Here is a 20,347-nt window from a genome sequence, read left to right on the forward strand (position 1 = left end):
TTTACCTGTTAGTCATACTAGGGATTACAGAATAATCCACAATCTTTCCTCCATTATATTCTTCTAAAGAGAAGTTGCATGTGTGCTTCTCTTATTACTGAAAAAAATATTCATGATTGCAGTTGTTACAATTTACAAATTAAAAGCTACTAAGGAACAAAAGCAAATGAAAAAAATCCAAATTGCTACAAGACTTTAAAATTTTGTAATTTAACCAGATTATAAAGGGGTCCTGTTAACCAGATAGACACCTGCAGAACTCCAGAATTTCTACTCAAGATGGTGGGCAAAGAGATGCAGCCAGCTATGTGACTGAGAATTTGAATGGAGGAGCTAGAGAATATGCAGTCTAAATATTTTTTGGTACTACTGAGTTTGGGGGCAAACACTGAGTAGGATCCATACAGATCAGTATCATCTTTTACAGTTAAAATCCTACCCAAAAATTATTCCAGATTGCAGACTTGGAGTAAGTAGGCCTGCGTTTCAGGTATTGTCATCTTTGATGTTGAATTTTCTTTCACTAAGAAAAGTCACTATTGTAGTAGGTTGAGCTAGAGTGAGACAAAATTTGCTGTGATATGATGAGTCTGAGATGATGATGTATAGCACTGTGGGTATTTTTCAGGGAAAAGAAGCATTGAGTTTTTCCACCCAGAAGTAAGAGAGTTTGGGCCTGATCTATGGACTGTCCTGTGCAGCACTTGTTTCTGGCCACAATATCCTGGATGCATTTGAATGTCATCAGCAATGCAAGGCTTGAAAGAGTTGGAAGTGTGCCAGACATCCCTGTTCCTCTCATTAAGAACCGAGTCCTTTCATTTACTTCAATAGTACTGGTATATTAAGCCTAGCAGGTCAGTCTTTTGTGAATGGCCAGTAACTGGCTGTGTTGTTAATTACAAAGCATATTTTGCCAAATGATTTCATCCAAAAAGGCATGCCGAACAACTTTTAATTTTCTGACCTCCTGCTATATATTTCTTTATGTTATTCAAGAGGAACTCGCTGGAAAGGAGTATGGTGAGCCGTGGCCATACTGTTGAAAAAGCATGCGGCCCCGAAATGGGAGTTAATGGAAGTGGCCCTGCCACTACTGGCTAAGATAAGATAATACCCGAGGAAATTGATTAATATTCTTGGCCAAAATATTATCAGGTGCAGAGTTAACTTCAAAGGTCAGGACTTTGAACATAATTGTAGACCACAGTGGTCAAAGGTTTCATGGAGCCTACTCAATAAAGAGCACATTTTATAGGCAATTATACTCTTAGCCAGATGCCTCTTTTTCTTCTTCGTGTTTTAAACTATTCAGATTGTCTGCTCCCTGATTAGGCTTGCCCGTAAAAGCAGGAGCCTTTTGTTGTGCTGCTAGTGTATTATAGGACTAACACTTGCCTTAAGATAGATGAGGCTTTATTAAACTTTGGCTATGCAGCTGCAGAGAACATAATATGGACCATGTATTATAATGGAGTGAGAGAGGGCACTTTTTTAATACTCTTACGTTAAGGGTCACCGCATTAGAGAATAATAATTTTAAGTGAAGCCACGTTTCTAACAAGGGGCCAGATAATGAGGGTAAATGAAATCTGCAGACAGTCTCGGGGCTTCATTTCAGCCATTAGTTCTAATCTCTTCTACCAAACCTTTTACCGTGAAGCAAAATTGATTAATTTGCATGTATCTCTTCTCCCTGTACACACATGCTCACTGATAGAATGAACAAATAGAAAAATGGAGACGAGAGGAACGATGATGGGGAGCTGAGGCCTGCTGGACTTGGGGATACATAATCCCCAAACTGGACAATCAAGTGGGGAATAATCAAGATAATATATTTGGGGGTTCAACATTAATCTTGATATGTAATTATTCTGAACAGTGTTTAAAAATGAAAGATTGTATAATATTAGTAAGAATTACTTGCTATGGAATGACTCTGAATAAATATGGCTTTCTTTTTATCATGAAATAGAAATCTGTTGAACTGGTCATAATGTTTGCTCAGCACACATAGATATAGCTCTCTTTAACCCCGTATCCTATTATCTATAAGTCCTATATTTAATTTACTACAATTCTAGTTGATTTATGACTCTGCTTAGCAAAAGTACAGTCTTGACTAAACCAATAATATAGCAGCCAGTGGACCCTGAAAGCATTTTTTCTCCAACATTCTAATCATTTTGAAACCGACCTGCAGAGTCCCTCGAAACTAGATTTGTAAGTCTCCAGGTTTTACCTACTTGGCTGTATTTTTGGAGAGTAGCACAGTTAGCTAGAAAAATATTACTGATTGTCATTCTGTTCCTAGATACTTTGTCTTTTTCCATTCTAAGACAGGTCCTAAGATAGTTTTAGAGCAGACTTACTTCATGGAATCCCAGTTCTCTATGTAACGGATCCCATATCTCATTGATAACTTCAGCAATAGCTGTTATGAAACAGCCCAGCAAAAGCAATTTAAGGCAGAAAGCATTTATTTCGGCTTTACAGTTCCATGGTGAATACAGTCCATTGTAGTGAGGAAGGCAGGGTAACAAGAGGATGAGGCTAGCACCTCACAATGCATCAGTAGTTCAGAAACAGGCAAAGAGGGAACAGGAAGTGGAGCCAAGCTATAAAACCTTACCACCCCCACCACCGCTGCCTGAATTACTTATTCCAGCAAGGCTTCACCTTCTAAAGGTCACCAGCTGGAGACCAAGTGTCCATGCACAGGAGTTAATGGACAGGACTTTTCGTATTGAAACTATAGCATCATTCATTTTGGTGAATAAGATAGTTTGCAAAGCCAGGGATTTTTATAAGCTGATCAGAATTGACTTCCACTCGCCTGAGTTGATTGTTCAATATAATTATTTGTTGGCATTCATGGGTCCAAGCACAAGTAGTACTTAACAAGTACCAAATAGAACGTTATTCCCATTCTCCTGATTCTGCTAGTTGAAAAAATGAGTCATCCTAGTTTGGGCTTTCTGGCTTTGTGGAATAACTTTTTGACCTATGAAAAATGTTGCTTCTCTTTGAACTATGTGTGAGGCACCTGGCGGTAATACCAAGATCTATCCCTTAACTGCACGATGAGAGTCAGGCAAGGATCAGTGATATTTAACTGTATCGCAGAGAGGACAGGGATAAAGACATGATCAGAATCGCAGGGCTGTTCACAGTCCAGCAAGTATGGTTTGGAAAATGAGCAACTACTGGAGGTGAGCTACCTTATTTGAGCCCATTCCCCATGGTGGGATGCCATGCTCAGCCTTAATGCAGGGGGGAGGGGCTTGGTCCTGCCCCAACGTAATGTACCAGGCTTTGTTGACTCCCCATAGGAGCCTTACCCTTTGGGAGGAGTAGATGGGGGTTGGGCTGGGGAGAGAGGAGGGGGCAGTGGGAGGGAGAACTGTGGATGGAATGTAAAATGAAGTTTTAAAAAAGTAAAAGAAAAAAACATGTTGCTTCTCACAAAGCATTTACTTTAAAATGACCACATTTATTGCAACTTTCAGTTGTTCAAATCATAGGAACCTAGAAAAATAGGTGGCTTTCTTAAAATCAGATTTGTTGCCTGGGTCTTCTCACAATATAAAACTAAATAAACAATCCTGCTGGTGAGTAATTTTTATTTTATTCAGCATGTTCTTCAGTTTTGATCTCAGATATACAAGTTTTTCAAGAAACAATTTATATACCATGCAATTAGTCTTAGCTTTTAATTATTAAATTACTAGGATTTAAAATGTCAGATTCTCATTGAAGAGACTGTGTTCCTATAAAGAAAAGATTTGTATGTCTAAACTAGCTTTCCATCTAACTAATTATTTCCCCCCAATATGTAGGCACAGAGCTTGTAGTTTGCCAGAGCTTTCATGGTTAGTAGAGATTATTTAGTTTAGATAAGATCAAAATCACCTCCAGTAGTTGTTCCTTTTGCAAACCATACTTGCTGGTCTGTGAACAGCTCTGCAATTCTGATCATGTTTTCATCCCCGTCCTCTCTGCGAGACAGTTAAATATCACACTGAGCCTTGCCTGACTCTCATCGTGCAGATAAGGAACCGTCTCAGAGTTGTGACTAGACATCTTAATAACACCAAAATTATTTTCAATTTTAACATGACAGGTTTTTGATAGAGGTAACGATTCAAAATTCACTGCGGTGAATGATAGAGCATAAATTACCTGTGCTGTGTATTTTAAAGAAACAAATTATGAAGCATCTGATATTGTCAAAGAATAAACTTTTGGAGTCACTGATCAGGAAGTTAGTATAAAGTATCAGATTTGCCATTGCCTCAGTGCTGTGTCCTACTTTGGAGTGACTTGTAGATGCCCTTCATCCTGGAAATATTTGATAACTACACACTGACATTTCTGCTCAGCTGTCCACGCTCACATCCCACAGGATCTGAGAGGCCTTACTGTGATGGCTTTTAAACAGCCATCCTGGTTGCATTTTTAGCAAGAGTAGATTCGTGGGAAGAGTGGCATATAATAGAATAACCACAAGGACACACTTTAGTAATAATAAGAAGAAACAATAATTGCTCCAAAGATCTGCTAGGCTTAAGTGGTACATATATGAAGATAGAATGACATCTATTTCTCAGAGGACATTTCATTCCCTGAAAAACTAGAAAACTCTGCCAAAGGGCAGAAACAGCACAAGAGCTTCTCACATGTGTACACACATGGAAATACATGACTCTGTCTTCACTCATCTGATCTAAGAAGAAGCCTCAGTCTGGGAATAGAGTGGGCCTGCCTTTACATCTGCCCTCTAGTGTGTCAGCATCCTTATAGTATGCGCTTGGGCACTCTTGATCTGAGGCACCTGGAGATGGGGAGAATGGAACAGGATGGTCATGCTTTGAAAGTTACATTTTTCTTTTTCTTTTTTCAATTTGTATGTGTCTTGTCGTTTTATTACACATTTCTGCCTTCATTCCATAACAGAGGGCACATTCTGAAGAGTGGTAATCCTTTGAAATAGATAATGATTTTTTTTAGGTTTCTTTTTTTATTATTATTAATTAATTTATTTATTAAAGATTTCTGTCTCTTCCCCGCCACCGCCTCCCATATCCCTCCCCCTCCCCCAATCAACTCCCCCTCTCTCATCAGCCCTAAGAGCAGTCAGGGTTCCCTGCCCTGTGGGGAGTCCAAGGACCTCCCACCTCCTTCCAGGTCTATTAAGGTGAGCATCCAAACAAGCCTAGGCTCCCACAAAGCCAGTATGTGCAGTAGGATCAAAACCCAGTGCCATTGTTCTTGACTTCTCAGCAGTCCTCATTGTCCGCTATGTTCAGTGAGTCCGGTATTATCCCATGCTTTTTCAGACCCAGTCCAGCTGGCCTTGGTGAGTTCCTGAAAGAACATCCCCATTGTCTCAGTGTGTGGGTGCACCCCTCATGGCCCTGAGTTCCTTGCTCGTGCTCTCTCTCCTTCTGCTCCTGGTTTGGACCTTGGGGTTGTAGTCTGGTGCTCCAATGTGGGACTCTGTCTCTGTCTCCTTTCATCGCCTGATGAAGGTTAATATCCAGGAGGATGTCTATATGTTTTTCTTTGGGTTCACCTTCTTATTTAGCTTCTCTAGGATCATGAATTATAGGCTCAATGTCCTTTATTTATGGCTAGAAACCAAATATGAGTGAGTATATCCCATGTTCCTCTTTTTGGGTCTGGCTTACCTCACTCAGGATAGTGTTTTCTTTTTTTTTTTTTTTTTTTTGTTTTGTTTTGTTTTTTGTTTTTCAAGACAGGGTTTCTCTATTTCTGTCCATTTGCATGCATTTTTCTTATCAGTGTTTTTAAAGGAGTTAAGAACTTTGAATAATTTCTCTTCAGCTTTGTATGCAGCTTTTTCTATGAGGGGAAAGGACCACTTCCTTTTGATTATATGCTAATCAAAGGGAAAGCACATTGGTTTTGCTTCAAAACAAAACAAAACATTACCAACAGATCTTCCTATAGTCAATAGACTTCTCTTTTCGGGTATCACTAAGTTTATTTCACACTTCAGAACGTTACAGTGGTTCCTGGGCTAGGATAATAAACTACAAAAATACCCTCTCCTGAGGTAATTTGAAGTCTTTATTGCTGTTAAATTGAAACATATTATGAAATGTACAGTCTGATTGTTTTTCTTTCTTTTTTGTCTTTTCTTTGAATCAGGGTCTTACTATATAGTCCAAGCTGCCCTGGAGCTCGCTGTATAGTACAGGTTGACCTCAAATATATAATCGTCCTGTCTTGCCTTCCATGTGCACCACCCAGCCCACCCTGTTTTTCCAGACTTATGAGATGGTGTTGGTTTGTCTACATAGGAGTTAAGGTTTTAAAGGAACTAAAACTTGTGAGGGTGTCAGTACAGGAAGTTTGAGGATATAACCTGACATTGTGAGTGTGACTGCATGGGTTTTTGCTATCTCTTTAAAGTCGGTTCCTTATTCCAGGTTGGGAATTGTGGCAGGATTCTTGCCATCAGCTATCCTCCTCTATGCATGTAGTTTGTTTCAGATTGTAAACAAAATAGCATAGCCTGGCATATGTTGGACACATACAAGTCAGCATTTTTTTTTTTAGTCTCTATGGATATAATACTGGCCTTCCAATCCACAAATCAGTGTGTTGGAAAACAGAGAAGTACGTACTTCTGAAAACAAGGGGAACAGATTGGGGACTTAGCTCAGTGGCACAGTACTTCTCTAGCAAGCACAAATTCTTGGGTTTTGGTCCTCAGCTCTGGGAAAAATAAAAATAAATAAAAACAAAGGTGGGGAGAATTGCATTGAAAGTTAAATGATAACCTTTTCTTTCTGCTTCTATGAAGAAGTCTGTACTAATAAAACTGCCAATTTCTTTCAGGTGGGTGTACATGGCATTAGAATAGAATTCATCAATGAAAAAGGATCAAAACGCACCGCCACCTACCTACCGGAGGTTGCAAAGGAGCAAGGTCATTGTTGTACTTTATTTCATATGATCTAGTGACAATTTTAAGCTGAAGTGCAGTAGCCGACCTTGCAGTTATGTCCGCTAATTGATCAATGTCATATTATAATAACTGACCCTTTCATCGCTGCCACTGCAATGTCTGAGTTCAAATCGGTGAATCACTCACACAGAATCTGCATCTCCGCTGTGACATTTGACAACATATACTCATAAATCCATACTTTAAAAATAGCACCAATTTATAAAAGTTGGGGTTTATTTTAAGCAACAGCTTGTTACTGCTTTGAAAGACAATTTCAAAGTGTGTGGTAATTAGCATGGTGCATGAAGAGACCTTGGGCTTAGAGACAGGCCTGTAGTTTGACGTTACTCATTGTCAATATCTAACCATTCTTCTTAGGTAATTGCTATTATTCATTCTGCTAATATTAAAGCTGTAAGCTTCCCATTAAGATTGGGAGCATTGTGAATCCACAAAGTAACACTTCATGTTTAGTCTATACTTCATGATCGATAACAATTTTCTTATTTCACAGATATGCCACACACCTTTATGAACGAATATGAATATGGTGACTCCATGCAACTTTGCTCTAGTACTTGGTCCTTTCAAGCCACTAGTCTCACATTAGTTCAAATGAATGCTTTTAAAAATTCTGTAGAGCTTATCTTTTCAGAAAGCATTTGAAATGTGCTTTCCCTGCGTATGCTCATACAAATATGAAAGGTATAACAACAAATTTTAATGTGCTAGTCCTCAAATGAGATGTTAATCTTTACGGCAGTTATGTGAAGATTTATTTGGATTGCTTTATAAAATATCTTAATACTGCAGGATCATTGACTTCATAAGGATATCAGAATAACATTCATATCAGAAACAATAAAATGCCCTTGAGTATCTCACACAAATTTAGATTATTGAGCATAGAAGATGCCATTAAGACCAGCAGTCACCATGAAATAGTTATAGGAGCCCCAAATACTAGTGAGTTAATACAAGTCATGTTTTATTTATTTAGGCTTTTCCTCCCTTTTGAAGGTATATCTATTAGAGAAGAGTACATTTGGTACAGAGACATGACTGAACAGTTCCTTAGACAATTTATGGCATGTGGTGATGAACCTGCTTCTGTACAAGGATAAAATCTTAGCTCTTCTCTATGACTTTTTTTTAGGACCAAAGGAGTTGACAGCATTTGGCCACAGTGATAGCTGACCGCTACAAAGTTATTTTTGTACTTAACCAGAGGTGCTTTGTAATGCGTGCTTGACTGATATTTTATCTTATTGCCTCTCCACAGGATGGGACCATATTCAGACCATAGACTCCTTACTGAGGAAAGGAGGCTACAAAGCTCCGATTACTAATGAATTCAGGAAAACCATAAAGCTGACCAGGTACCATTGCATTTTGTAGCACAAGACTAACCAGTACACTTCTAAGTGTATGCATATAATGCTTTGATTGCTTTGGTCTCTCCAACTACACTGGCTTCTCTTATCTAAAATAGTGGAAACAAATGGCAGGGGCATCCCAAGAGTAGATACAATGGAACTCTCCTTGGCAGTAAATACCGCATGATGTGTGAGCCCATCCTTTCCATCTTCAGCTCCGTGTGATTATTCTAGCTTTTTACAACTAACCCCCTGAGATTTTAAACTACCTTATTGAAGAAACTACCAGAATTAGCTATTCACTAGCTTTTGACATTGCCTTGCAGAACTCCAGGATTCTGATAAGCAGTCCTAAAATTTAAATTTAACCTTAGAACGTTGGCAGTGATAGGAGTCTACTATGAAAGCTTATTGAAAAACACAGTTGAGCTGAACTTGAATGTTAAACAAATTTCATCATGGAATAATAGGGATACTTAAGAAGGAAAGTATCGAACATTTTAGGAAAATGGGTTACTGTTTTCACTTATTTCAGTTCCAGAAAATTGCATTACATTCCTGTGGTTTAAAAATGGATTGTTCTCAGCTCTGCATAGTTACAAATTTGAAAATGCTCCCATTTCTGTTCTCCCCTAGTTTATAGTTTGAGGAGAATAGAAGGGCATGGATAAAAATAATTACTATTACACGGCAGAGTGTTATGGATGTGTAGGATCATAATGCTGAGAAAGAGGAACTCCAGGAAGTTAGTGGGCGACAGAAGACTCCAAGGAGGAGGTGGATTTAGGGCTGGGCTTAAAAAATGGGTAGACTGTTTGACAGGTAGAAAGTGAGGGAGGAAAGGGATTCCCTGAAGATGTGCTGTGAATCAAAGCATGTAGGTGGTGAAGTAGAAAGCCAGTTTTAAGAAATGCAAAGCACTATGATTTGGCTGGTCTTTCATTGCATATAGGACATGTCATTAAAGGAAAATGTGGCCCAGAAAGTAGATTGAGTCAGACCATGCAAGACTTGGTATGCCACACTAAGAAATTTGGACCTGATTCTACAGACATTTGATAGCCATTATAGGGTTTTAAAAAATATACTCCAGTCCAGGTATTGTGGCACAAACCTTTAATCACAGCCTTCAGGAAGCAGAGGCAGGTGGATCTCTGTGATTTCAAGGCCAGCTTGGTCTACATAGTGGGTTCTAAGACATCCAGGGATATGTAGAAAGACCCTGTCTAAAAATGTCAACCTAGGAAGTATAGGACCGGAACAGGTAAATGGTATAGGAAAGCTGTTTTCTAAGAATTTGTGCAGCAGTCTAAACAAAATACAGGGTGGGCCTTTAACTGGAGCTGCGGCAGCAGGACAGGAAAGCTGGGACAGATAGAAGTATATTGTGAAAGAAGTGAAGCACTTGACTATCACTTAGACATGAAGAAGGCAAGATAAAAAGGACCAAGGTCATTCCTTGAAAAAACATATAGGGACCATGGAGAGAAGACTGAGGTTTATGTTTCAGACCTGGATTTGAATTGTGTCTGCATAGAACTGTCTAACATGGCACTGCAAATGTATATGTGTAAAGTTCATGATACAGCTGATATTCTGGAATAGTCTATGAGAAGTTCAAAGTTGAAGCTCTAAGGATCTGGTGTACTGAGGAGGGTAGAGTGTAAAATCTAAACAGTGAATATATGAACCTAGGAAAATTCTACAATGTAGGAGTAAGAGCAACTGTCAAAAAGATAAGCCATCTGAAAATCTGGAACAGAACCAGAGACAGGTGGGGGTGTATAAACCATGAGACCAAAGAGCAAGTAGTAAGTGGGACCATCATGGAAAGGTCCAACAGAATCCAAAGAAGCCTATGACAGCCATGAGAGAACAGTGGCAGAACCAAGGATGCTGGTCAGTGGATTGAGTAAGAAGGAGACCGAAGGGAGAAACTGCTTCTCCTTGAAAAGTAAGGCAGTGGAAAGATAACTAGATATAGGCAAAGAGGAGGGTTCCAGTGCAAATCGGTTGTAACATAGTGTCAAAACTCAAGACTTGGACACAGAAAGGAATGGTAAGGGAGGAAGAGATGGAAGGTCTCTGAAGAAAAATAGCCCAGTGAATGCGATGTATATATGATCAGATAGATATATGATGATAAAAAAGATCAGCTCTCTCCATTCCTTCATGCTTCAAGTTGGGTGAAAGGGAATGCACTTTAAACAAGTACAAGAGCAGAAAAAGCACTGGACTCAGAGTTTGGATTCCTATGTTCTTTTTTGTTGTTTGTTTGTTTTGTTTTTGTTTATTCGAGACAGGGTTTCTCTGTAGCTTTGGAGCCTGTCCTGGAACTAGCTCTTATAGACCAGACTGGCCTTAAACTCACCAAGATCCGCCTGCCTCTGCCTCACAAGTGCTGGGATTAAAGGCATGGGCCACCACGGCTTGGCTGGATTCCTGATCTCACCTTTGCTACTTACCAACATTGTGACCTTGGGCAAGTAACTGCTTCTCTGAGGGCTTTTTGTTTCTTACTACATAAAATAATCACTTAGGAACCTCCTAGCTCTATAATAGCATATCATCTGTTTCTTGATATTAACTTTTCTCTTCCCTGACTCTCTTTTAGGTACCGTAGTGAAAAGATGACCTTGAGTTATGCTGAATACCTTGCTCATCGCCAGCATCATCACTTCCAGAATGGCATCGGGCATCCCCTTCCTCCATACAACCATTATTCCTGACACTGAGCCGCACAACCAGTCACTGGGCCTCTCTGCAGACCTCTTTCCGGGAGACCCTACACCTTCTTGGTCTAGCTATCTCTTTTACTGTACCATTTTATGATGATAGTTTCCGTTGCCATGGTGAAGCTTCAACATTGTCAGTTAAGACCATCATGGTAACGGGTAGGAAAATGGCATTTGTTAAGAAGATCTTGTTACTATTTTAGATCATTGATTTTTTTTTTTTTTTTTTTGCAGCACATACAGCTTTTGGGGTTTCTTTCCTTACAATATTAGGTATATTTTTGTTTTGCTGTCTCAGTCAGGTTTCTTTCTATCCCTTTTCTTTTTCTTGCTTCCTCCTTCCTTCTTTGAACTGTGGATGGAAGAAAGTATGCAGTTTTTGAAGATTTATTAGGTTTGTCTTTAGTATTCCTCAGTAAGATAGTCATTTTTTGATAGCTGAGTTGGGGATTAATTCATGACAAATTCAGATATTTGTATATTACTCTCGAATTTGCCTGAAATTCTCTTTGTTATGACAGCTTTGTATTTGGGTCAAGTACATGTTTTTCCCATGGTTAAAGTAAGTGAGCTTTAGTTTAAGTAATGAACATTCAAAGGTCCAGGATAGGGCTTGTCACAGAGAGCCTTCTGTGCTGGTTATCGTAGGAGAGACAGCCTCAAGTTAGAGAACCAATTTACAATCTAAAACATTGTTTTAGAAAAGCATAAGCTGCCTTTCAAATGGGATGAAAGGCAGCAAATATTAGGAAGAGATCAGATGCAGAATTTAGTGCCTTTGAGAAGACTATATAATTAAGTCAAATTAAGAGGGGTTTTTAAAAAGGCAATTTAGAGAAATATTCTTGTAAAATTTTATTGTGTCTATATAAGAAACAACAGATTACATAAATTCCTTACTCCAAAGTATTTTTTTAGCTGAAAAAAATTATTTTGAGCAAGTAACCAAAAAGACATTTGTCTATTTTGTATTAATTTAAATTTGTTAGCTTTAGGTTTCAACAATTGGTCATAATTGGTCAGAGACAGCTTTAGCTACTATCGAAGAAATGATAAAGATAATCTAGTGAAAGGAAATTTCATCCATGCTATGATTCCCAATTTGTCTGAGTTTCAGAGATTCGATAAAGAGCTTGAATCTCTTTCTGCACTACATACTTTTAATAGAAACACATTTCTGTGTTGACAGATATTATGTTGGACCTGTGAAAATGGCACTCAGATATTTTAATTAGAGCCCAGTTCATTTGCAGTGTTATTCTTCCCATGACACAATCAAAGAGAACTTACCAATGTCAATGGAAGCCCTTATGTTTATCCCCAGGAAAACCCACAGATGATTCTGGCAGAAGATGACCTTTGTTTTATGGTAATATATATAGGTATATCTAAATATATATATATATGTATATATATATATTTGGGAAAATATATAATTTTTTCAAACAGGAAGTCAATATAACAAGTGGTGAGTGAAAATATGCTACAGAATGTATATTATAAAACTATGACATGCCGCTGATTATTGAAATGGTCAAACTTAGACATTTAATCGCTGTGATAAATGACAGACTGGTAGTTCAGAAAATCCTTTTCTAGTTCGTAAGACAATTGGCTGAAATCGTTCTGCTTGCCACCAGAGCAAAGCACAGCTTGTTTTTGATGAGAGTTCTTCGAAGTTTGGTGTTCCTTCATCCACAGCATCCATTGTTGAAATAACCATTTTCAGTTATAATGCCTTAACTAAGAAACCAATTGCTAGCCCAAAAGGCAATCTCGGTAGCCAGTTCCATTGAATGCAGAGATTTGTCAGAAAAACATAAGCTTCTGGACTTTAGAATGGGCTTTGAAGTCCTGTTGTTTCTGCTTAGAAGCATGTTGGGATAGATTAGTCTTTCAGTATAAAAGCAAGAGGCTACCGGACATTTTCTTGCCCTTATAGGAACGTGAGCACAAGCTAAATGCCATTGTCTGCTGCAAAAAATAAAATAAAAAAGAAGGAAAAAAGAAAAGTAAATGAAACATACAAATTGAAGAGAGACAGAATAGACCAATATTGTTGTGAAATCCATCTTATCCATCATCTCATCATTTCAATAGCTCCTCGTCCTGGGTGAGCTTACAGCTAGTTTTTTTCTGTTGCTGTTATTGTTTTAAAAGAAAAGATCTATCGCGTACATATATGCATGTATGTGTACATATACTTACATATGCATACATGCATATGTGTGTGTTTATGTATTTAACGGTGCTAATCAGTCTTGAGCAGGTCACGTGACTGGTCATGCGGACTCTAAAAATCATATCAGATTTTTTAATATCCTTGATATATGCAGATGTTATACAGATTTTCTTACCAGTGTAATAATGTTATACTGAAGAATAACCATCCTGCAGGCTTCAGAGGACGAGGTCAGCAATATTTCCCACCATGGCTTGGGGGAAAAGGATAGTTTTGTCTCCTTTTTTATTCAAGTTGATGCACAGTGCATTTTTGTGTCTAAGTACCTGTTGACTAAGAGTTTGTAGTGTAAAGGGTGTTATACAAGCTGTAATGGTGTGCTTCAAACAAAGGCCCTTTCACTTGTGTTGTATATTACAGAGCTGTTAAATATGTGGCTTGAAATAACTTTGAACATGTGGAAATATGTAGCATGTGTCTTTAACTCAGACAAAGATTCTAATTGCACAAGCTGTGTTCTAGCCAGTTGTGGTTTATTTGTTCAGAAACACAAATGTGAATTGCACTCTATCACCAGAATATTGTATAAGTTCCGTGATCTTTAAACAGCTCAGAAGTAATACTTGAACTTCATTTGAGTAGCACAAAGTTTACAGAGCCCCTTTTAAATGTTAATTAGTTCCAGTTAAGTTTTCCTTTTTTTTTTTTTTTTGTTTTTGTTTTTTTAATGCAACTGGGTATTTTCTTGGAAAACAATGTGTATTTTACTTTGGTATGTAGCAAAAGGCTTCCACTTCTGGAAGGTTCTATTGTTCTTAAACAAAGTCAGCTAGGTACCAGATTCTAAAAGAACAATTGCCCCCCCCCCTCAAGTGGCCTTCTGATTGCACAAATGTGCTACTACCCTCTCTAATCACCCCCACCCAGAGGAGGTCAGTGAAAGTGATGGAGGAAGTGCAAGGCTTGCTCTCCCCCCACTCCCACCCCCACATCTAGGATGTCCAATCCAATGCAAATGGTTCCATTGCACACATAGCACACCGGAAGTTTGTATACTGGCCTCTTTTCCTGTCTTCAAATGTGCAAGAATTCGAAACTGTCATCTGGAATAGGTTCCATCTTTTCTGTGTTGTAGATCAAACCAAAGAAGCCCCCAGCCATGCCCAAATGCTGCTCCAAAAGCCTGCCTTCCAGTCCTTACAAAAACCTTGCAGGATTACATGTGTTAACTTTTTTATTTTTGTACAGTTTCTAAGTGATTTTTTGCTAGTGATGTTAAACTGAATTAAGTTTATTTGAGGAGTGTGAGCACCTCCTCCATTTAAATAAACTGGTGACTTTTCTTTTATTTTTTACAAGTGGAAACCCATTGTGTGCCTCTCGATTTAAGGGTTTCTGATTACATTATTCTTAAGACCAGCATTGATCCTTTATATACAAAGATATGTTTTCCTTGTTTTTTATTACTGTTTCAGAAAAAAATGAACCTTTTATTTTGCTCCAGACCCAGTAACTGCGCTGGTACATAGACGCACTGAGAAAAAGAAAACAAACAGACAAACAAAAAATACTTTTATAACCACCTCTGACTGCTTTTGTATATCAAAGTTGATTACTTTTGAGATATTTGGATCTAGTTTCTAAGTTATTTTAGTGTTTTATATGTTCCCCAAAATTACTTTGAATCGGTCACCAGCATAAAGAGTTTTTGGTGATGCAATGGTGAGACGTAATGAGCAAAAAGCTACCTGGAGTAGCTTCTCCTTCCCTTCTTAAGAACCTGGTGTTTGATTACAGTGAGACGTCACAGACTCCCTGAAACCCCTTCATTACAACTAGGTTCTCCCTCCCACATTAAATTGCTTACTAGTTTGAAGAAGCTATTGGAAGTGGGCATTTTATATGACCTGTATGGCTTTAAAATATTAAAAATGAAGAAAAAATATGAAAAGGTTTATGTGGGTCTGTACGGTATGGCTGTGGAAAGATATTGTAGTGGTTTTGACACTATTGTTATTACCTTTAAAATCATTTACCCAATAAAATGTTAAAACTGAATATTTGATTTGGATTAATTTATTTATTTAACCTGCCTCATGATAGGGTTTTAGGGTCATTGGTGCTTCTGTGTTTAAAAGATCTCCTGGCCTTAGGCTAGCCTCAAAGTCACATTGTAGTTGAGGGTGATCGTTCATGAGCTGTAGAAGACATTGCTAAATTATGGGGAAAACACCTGATTAAGTGCAAACTGTTTCTTTTGACGTCAAGCTTTTCCCATCTTCACGGTATAGGTGGCAACGCAAAGGCTGTACACTGGGCATGCTACATACCTAAACTGACCACCACGTACATTGCCAGCTCCAGAGTGGTACTTGTGACTTGCCCAGTGATTTCCAGCTTGAGGAAAATGCCTGGGCTTGGGGGTAGGGCAACTGGTGCCACATCTCTCAAGAGCCAGATTAAAATCTTGCATCAGGAAAGGGAGACACTTGCAGTGTGGATCTCTGGCAACTGCTGCTGTGTGTCTTCTTTCTATGGGAAGGCTACTAACCAGATTGTTGACATACCTCTGGCTCCTTATCAGTCATTTGCTGTCTCACTTTCCTCTTGTACGGTTCAGCCTTAGTTGCTACGTGGATATAAACAGAACCATTTTCAGTTACATTGCCCCAAAGCCCTAGTACCATGTGAATTTTATAACGTGTGCTTATGGCAATCATGGTAGCTAAAATCAGCTAAAGAACTATTGTGGTTTGGGCTAGTACTTTATTAAGGCAGTCATGTTCTGCTTGTGGTTTATTCATTTTCATCATTTGTATGTACTGGGACATTAAGATTTCTTAATCATCTAGGCCATATTAATAGTTTCAGGTAGAATAAAGTACTATAATGGGCCCACAGCATTCTTTTTGTGGCATCAGTGGTGAACTCAATGGTTGGGACAGATTTCAGCATCACTAACCACATTCTGCCTCCCTCCGTTCTTCCCCAAATTTCAGTATTCCTGCTTTAGATTTCATGCCCCACTGGGCACCTTTTAAATAGCTCTGCTACTTCAGAAGGCAAGTAGGTTAGGCACTTCCTCTCTGTTCATGGGACGCCATCATCACCATGGGATCCTGTCACTGAGCTAGGGCAAGTGCTGGGGTGGGGAGGGAAGCACCTCTGGCTCTGAGCTGCGACCTGGGGGAGCTGGGAAATAAATGACTGCTCATCCAACATGGCTTCTCCTTTCTTTGGCTCTGCCTTTGTGTGCTGAAACCAGTGTTGATTTGGATCAGTTGAACTCTTGGTAACTGCCCATCGGTGTTTGTGCACGCTTTTCAGTTTTAAGAGGGAACGCTAAATGGGAGACTGCAGCTGAGGCCAGCCCTTGTTAAGACTCTTTTTTGTTTGGTTGGTTGGTTTTGGATTGGGGGAATTGGGGTTTTTTTCTTTTTTGGCAACTGTATTGAAAGGCCTTCCCTCCATACCTGCAGCCCCCTACTTTCCAGATCCCAAACCCAATGGAAGAAATCTCTCAAGAAATGGAAGGAATTATCTTAAGTACCATTTAGAAACCAGGCTACTTTTGCCAAAAACTTGGATGCTATCTCTTTAAAAAGGATCCTTTAAGAGTGGAAATACAGCTCAATTATAGAGTCCTTGTCTAATGTGCCTGAGGCCCTGCATTTAATCCCTAGCACCAGCAAGAAAAACGGCCCTTCCTGTGACAGTATATAGATTTTATTTGTAGGGGGAAACATACCAAGTACTTGAATAAATGCCTAGTGCTACCTATAATATAGCATCATTTATAAATTAGGCACCATAAAAGATTAATAACTAAGAATAGGTGCAAAAACATGCTGTAATAGTCACAAGCATTACTCATCTTGATTTTGTGATCATTATTAAGTAAAATAAGGGTTCTGTGAACCCAAATCTGACAATACTGCATGGTCAGTCTGCTAATGATATGCCTGCTAAATGGCTAACGGGTATGTGTGTGGGTGTGTATATATATATACACACATACCCCTACCTGTTAACCACTTAGCTATACACACACACACACATATTAACAGGGGTATGTGTGTATGTATGTATATATATATATACACACACACACACATATTAACAGGGGTATGTGTGTATGTATGTATATATATATATATATACACACACACCCACACACATATTAACCACTTAGCTATACACACACACACACACATATTGGACAAAGACTCATCCTGAACAAGAGATAGTGGGACAGGGTGAGATTTCCACATTTTGCCTCGAACACAATGCAATTGAAAACAAATACTGCTTTCTGTCCTGGGCTTGGTGTCCAATCCTCTGGAACTGGTACCCAGCCATGCGGCTGTCTCAGACCCAAGTGCAGATTGAAAAGAAACTAGTGAGCTGAATCCCATGAAGTTGGTTCCAAGTGGGTGATGTCTCCAAGGTGAAGTAGTCTCACATACAGTGACCAGGCCTGCCTGTGTCCACCTTAGGATTAGGGGTGGCATAGCAGACTCATTTTCACTTTGTTGCTGAGCTAGGTGCTGAAGTCCCATTTTCCAGATCAAAGAACGGGGCTGTGTAAGGGTATCCCCGAATAGCCTTTAGTACTTGGTTGCACTGAAGGTAGTTTCCACAAATTAGCAACATGTTAGGGATGGGGGTTGGGGAAGGGTCAAGTCAGGGGTTTCCTGTATGCCTGGCTGTCCTGGAATGCAGAGATGGGTCTGCCTACTGAGTGCTGGGATTAGAGGCCTATGCAGCCAGCCTGGCTATGACATGTTAGGGACTTTTGAAGTACAAGCAAAAAAGGGGTTTAAAGGACATTCATGCTAGATCATTAGAATATGCTGGCAATAGGAGGTGGTGCTTCTAGCCCTCTGTGTGCAAAGACAAGGTCATGTCTAGTCATGTGCCTAGTCAAGATGTCATTAGCCGTATATTGCTGCATATCACTAATTTTCCAGAATCTTAAATAAAGGCATTTCCTGTGTCGCCCTACCACACAAAGCAAAAGAAATAAATAAGAAAACACAAATACTTGTTTATTTCTGAAATCTTCCATTTAATACCTTTGGACTATAGTTGACTATGGGTATCTGAAGCCACCGACGGTGATGGAAGCTCTGTAATAATGTTCAGCAGGTATTGTGTATCTTGAACTCGTTAAGTGGGACCACCCTGAGAGATGGGAGGGGACCATATGCTTTCTTGTAGGCAGGTGTGGACCTGTGCTTGCAGATTTTCGTCCTGGCCACTGATTACTTATTTTCACTGAGGGAGATGGATGGCCCGCTGTCTACATTTGTCACATACAGCTCTACATTCAAGAGCCTTGAATGTCTCTGCTCGTCAACTGCCCTGGCATCCGTGCGCTCTTGCTCCCTTTTCCAACACATCTGGGTCAGAAAAGGTGGCTAATTTGCTCCACCATCAGTCTCCTTTCAGAGTGGAAGAAGGAGTTGTTTTTCTTTTTTTTAAAAAAAAATCAAAATCATAGTTGTCACTTGACTGTGTTAAAAATAAACATAAAGTGGCATTTCATCGCTGTCTACTACAAATGGATGCCAGTTGCTTATAACGTTAAGAACAATAAGGCTGTGTTAGCAACGACAATACAGTTGTGATTGGGGAGAGGGACGGTGGTCGTACTTAGCTTCCAGACTTAATTTCTTTCTGTATTTTAGTTTGGCTGGGCAACAGCAAGAAGGCCTGAATTTGCGCAAAGTAAAGGCAGTATATTATGCATATGATCTCATAGCAGTGGGTCCAATATCAGCCTAAGTCATAAAAGCCCAGTACAGCTACAACCTGTCAAAGCTTCAAGAAGTTCCAGCAGGAAGAAGCATCGCCCCCACTGCGGAGCAGAAATGAGTCAACTTGCTTCTGCTAACTCACCAGTGGGCATCTATTGCCCTTCTAGATGTAACATATGAGATGTTCTCTTCCGTTCTTTTTAAAATTACATTCTAAAAATAGCATATACTTAAACACACATGTAAGTGTGTTGTTCGGATGGTGTTTATGGATAACTGGAACGGTTACAATAAGCCAAGGGTCTCACAGGCCAATCCGAAGTGACTGCTGGAGTCCCAACTGCGTGTTATTCTGGGAGCCACTGGGAAGCCGTCATTAGATGAAATGACTGCCGTTTTTGGCCTTTTCCTCCCAAATGTCAGGCTCAATGTGATCCATCAATATTTATTGAGTGCCTGTGGCCTTGGAGCCACGGTGCTTTGCTTAGTTGCAGAATGAATATCATGTAATTGCAGAAGACAAATTAATAATCTGGGCTAAGAAGTGGGAGGGGCATACAAGTTAGTTCTTGCTGCAAAAACTTCAGACTGGATCGGGACAGCAGTGGCTTGTCATCATAGGGTGTTTCTAAATGACTTCCACCTCAGAATGATGTTTAGAAAAATGGCATTTTAATTTCTGGCCCTCCAACATGTCCGTGCCATAAACTACTCCACATGAAGCACAAAAACACTTTGTGAGGAAAGCTGGGGTTTTCCCCCTCATCCTCACCACGTGGCTGTCTTGCTTCCTATAAGAAATACGCAAGGTCACTTGGATCATTCAAGAAGGTTTTTGGACATGCAGAGTGATATTTGGAAACTGAAAGTTGTGTTCCTTCCTGTGAGTCTGCCCTCTGAGAGGCATATGGCCCTTCCTGGCACCAAGACAGAGGACAAAGATAAGAGGGAACAGGGTCTCGGCCATTTGCTCCAAGAAGCTGCCTTTGGGCCCCAAATGAAAGTACACAGCAAGATTCCTTGTGGAATGCTAATCCCATAGCAGGCAAAAAACCCCTTCGTGGGGCAGAAGGAGAGAAGGAATAACAAAGGTAAAATAAGGAAAGGGAAACCGGGGTAACTTTATGAATCCCCTGCTACCTAGGAAAGGCAAAGAGGCACAATTCAGTTGTGGCTATTTTGAGACAGGAAGCACAGCCATTCTGGAAATGCCATTTGAACAGAGAGAAAGCTGCTGGGTGGTGGCCACTGAGTGACTATCAGGTGGATTCAAAACGGGAAATTTTTGTGTCACTTTCTGTGGATTCTGGATT

At 39.5% G+C, this 20,347-nt stretch overlaps 2 protein-coding genes across 2 annotated transcripts in view; one reads left to right on the plus strand and one right to left on the minus strand.

Moving 5' to 3' along the window:
- Ammecr1 (AMMECR nuclear protein 1) overlaps nucleotides 1-15,308 on the plus strand; it is a 109,895-nt gene extending 94,587 nt beyond the window's left edge. Inside the window, exons 4-6 of the mRNA XM_057759101.1 lie at nucleotides 6,871-6,961; nucleotides 8,265-8,361; nucleotides 10,973-15,308. Of these exons, the coding sequence (XP_057615084.1) occupies nucleotides 6,871-6,961; nucleotides 8,265-8,361; nucleotides 10,973-11,087 (303 nt within the window). The 3' untranslated portion in view covers nucleotides 11,088-15,308. The remainder of the gene's footprint in view (nucleotides 1-6,870; nucleotides 6,962-8,264; nucleotides 8,362-10,972) is intronic.
- Tmem164 (transmembrane protein 164) overlaps nucleotides 1-20,347 on the minus strand; it is a 466,391-nt gene that overhangs the window by 215,762 nt on the left and 230,282 nt on the right. The window lies entirely within an intron of this gene.

The sequence above is a fragment of the Chionomys nivalis genome, chromosome X (genome assembly GCF_950005125.1).
Source record: "Chionomys nivalis chromosome X, mChiNiv1.1, whole genome shotgun sequence".
NCBI classification, from domain to species: domain Eukaryota; kingdom Metazoa; phylum Chordata; class Mammalia; order Rodentia; family Cricetidae; genus Chionomys; species Chionomys nivalis.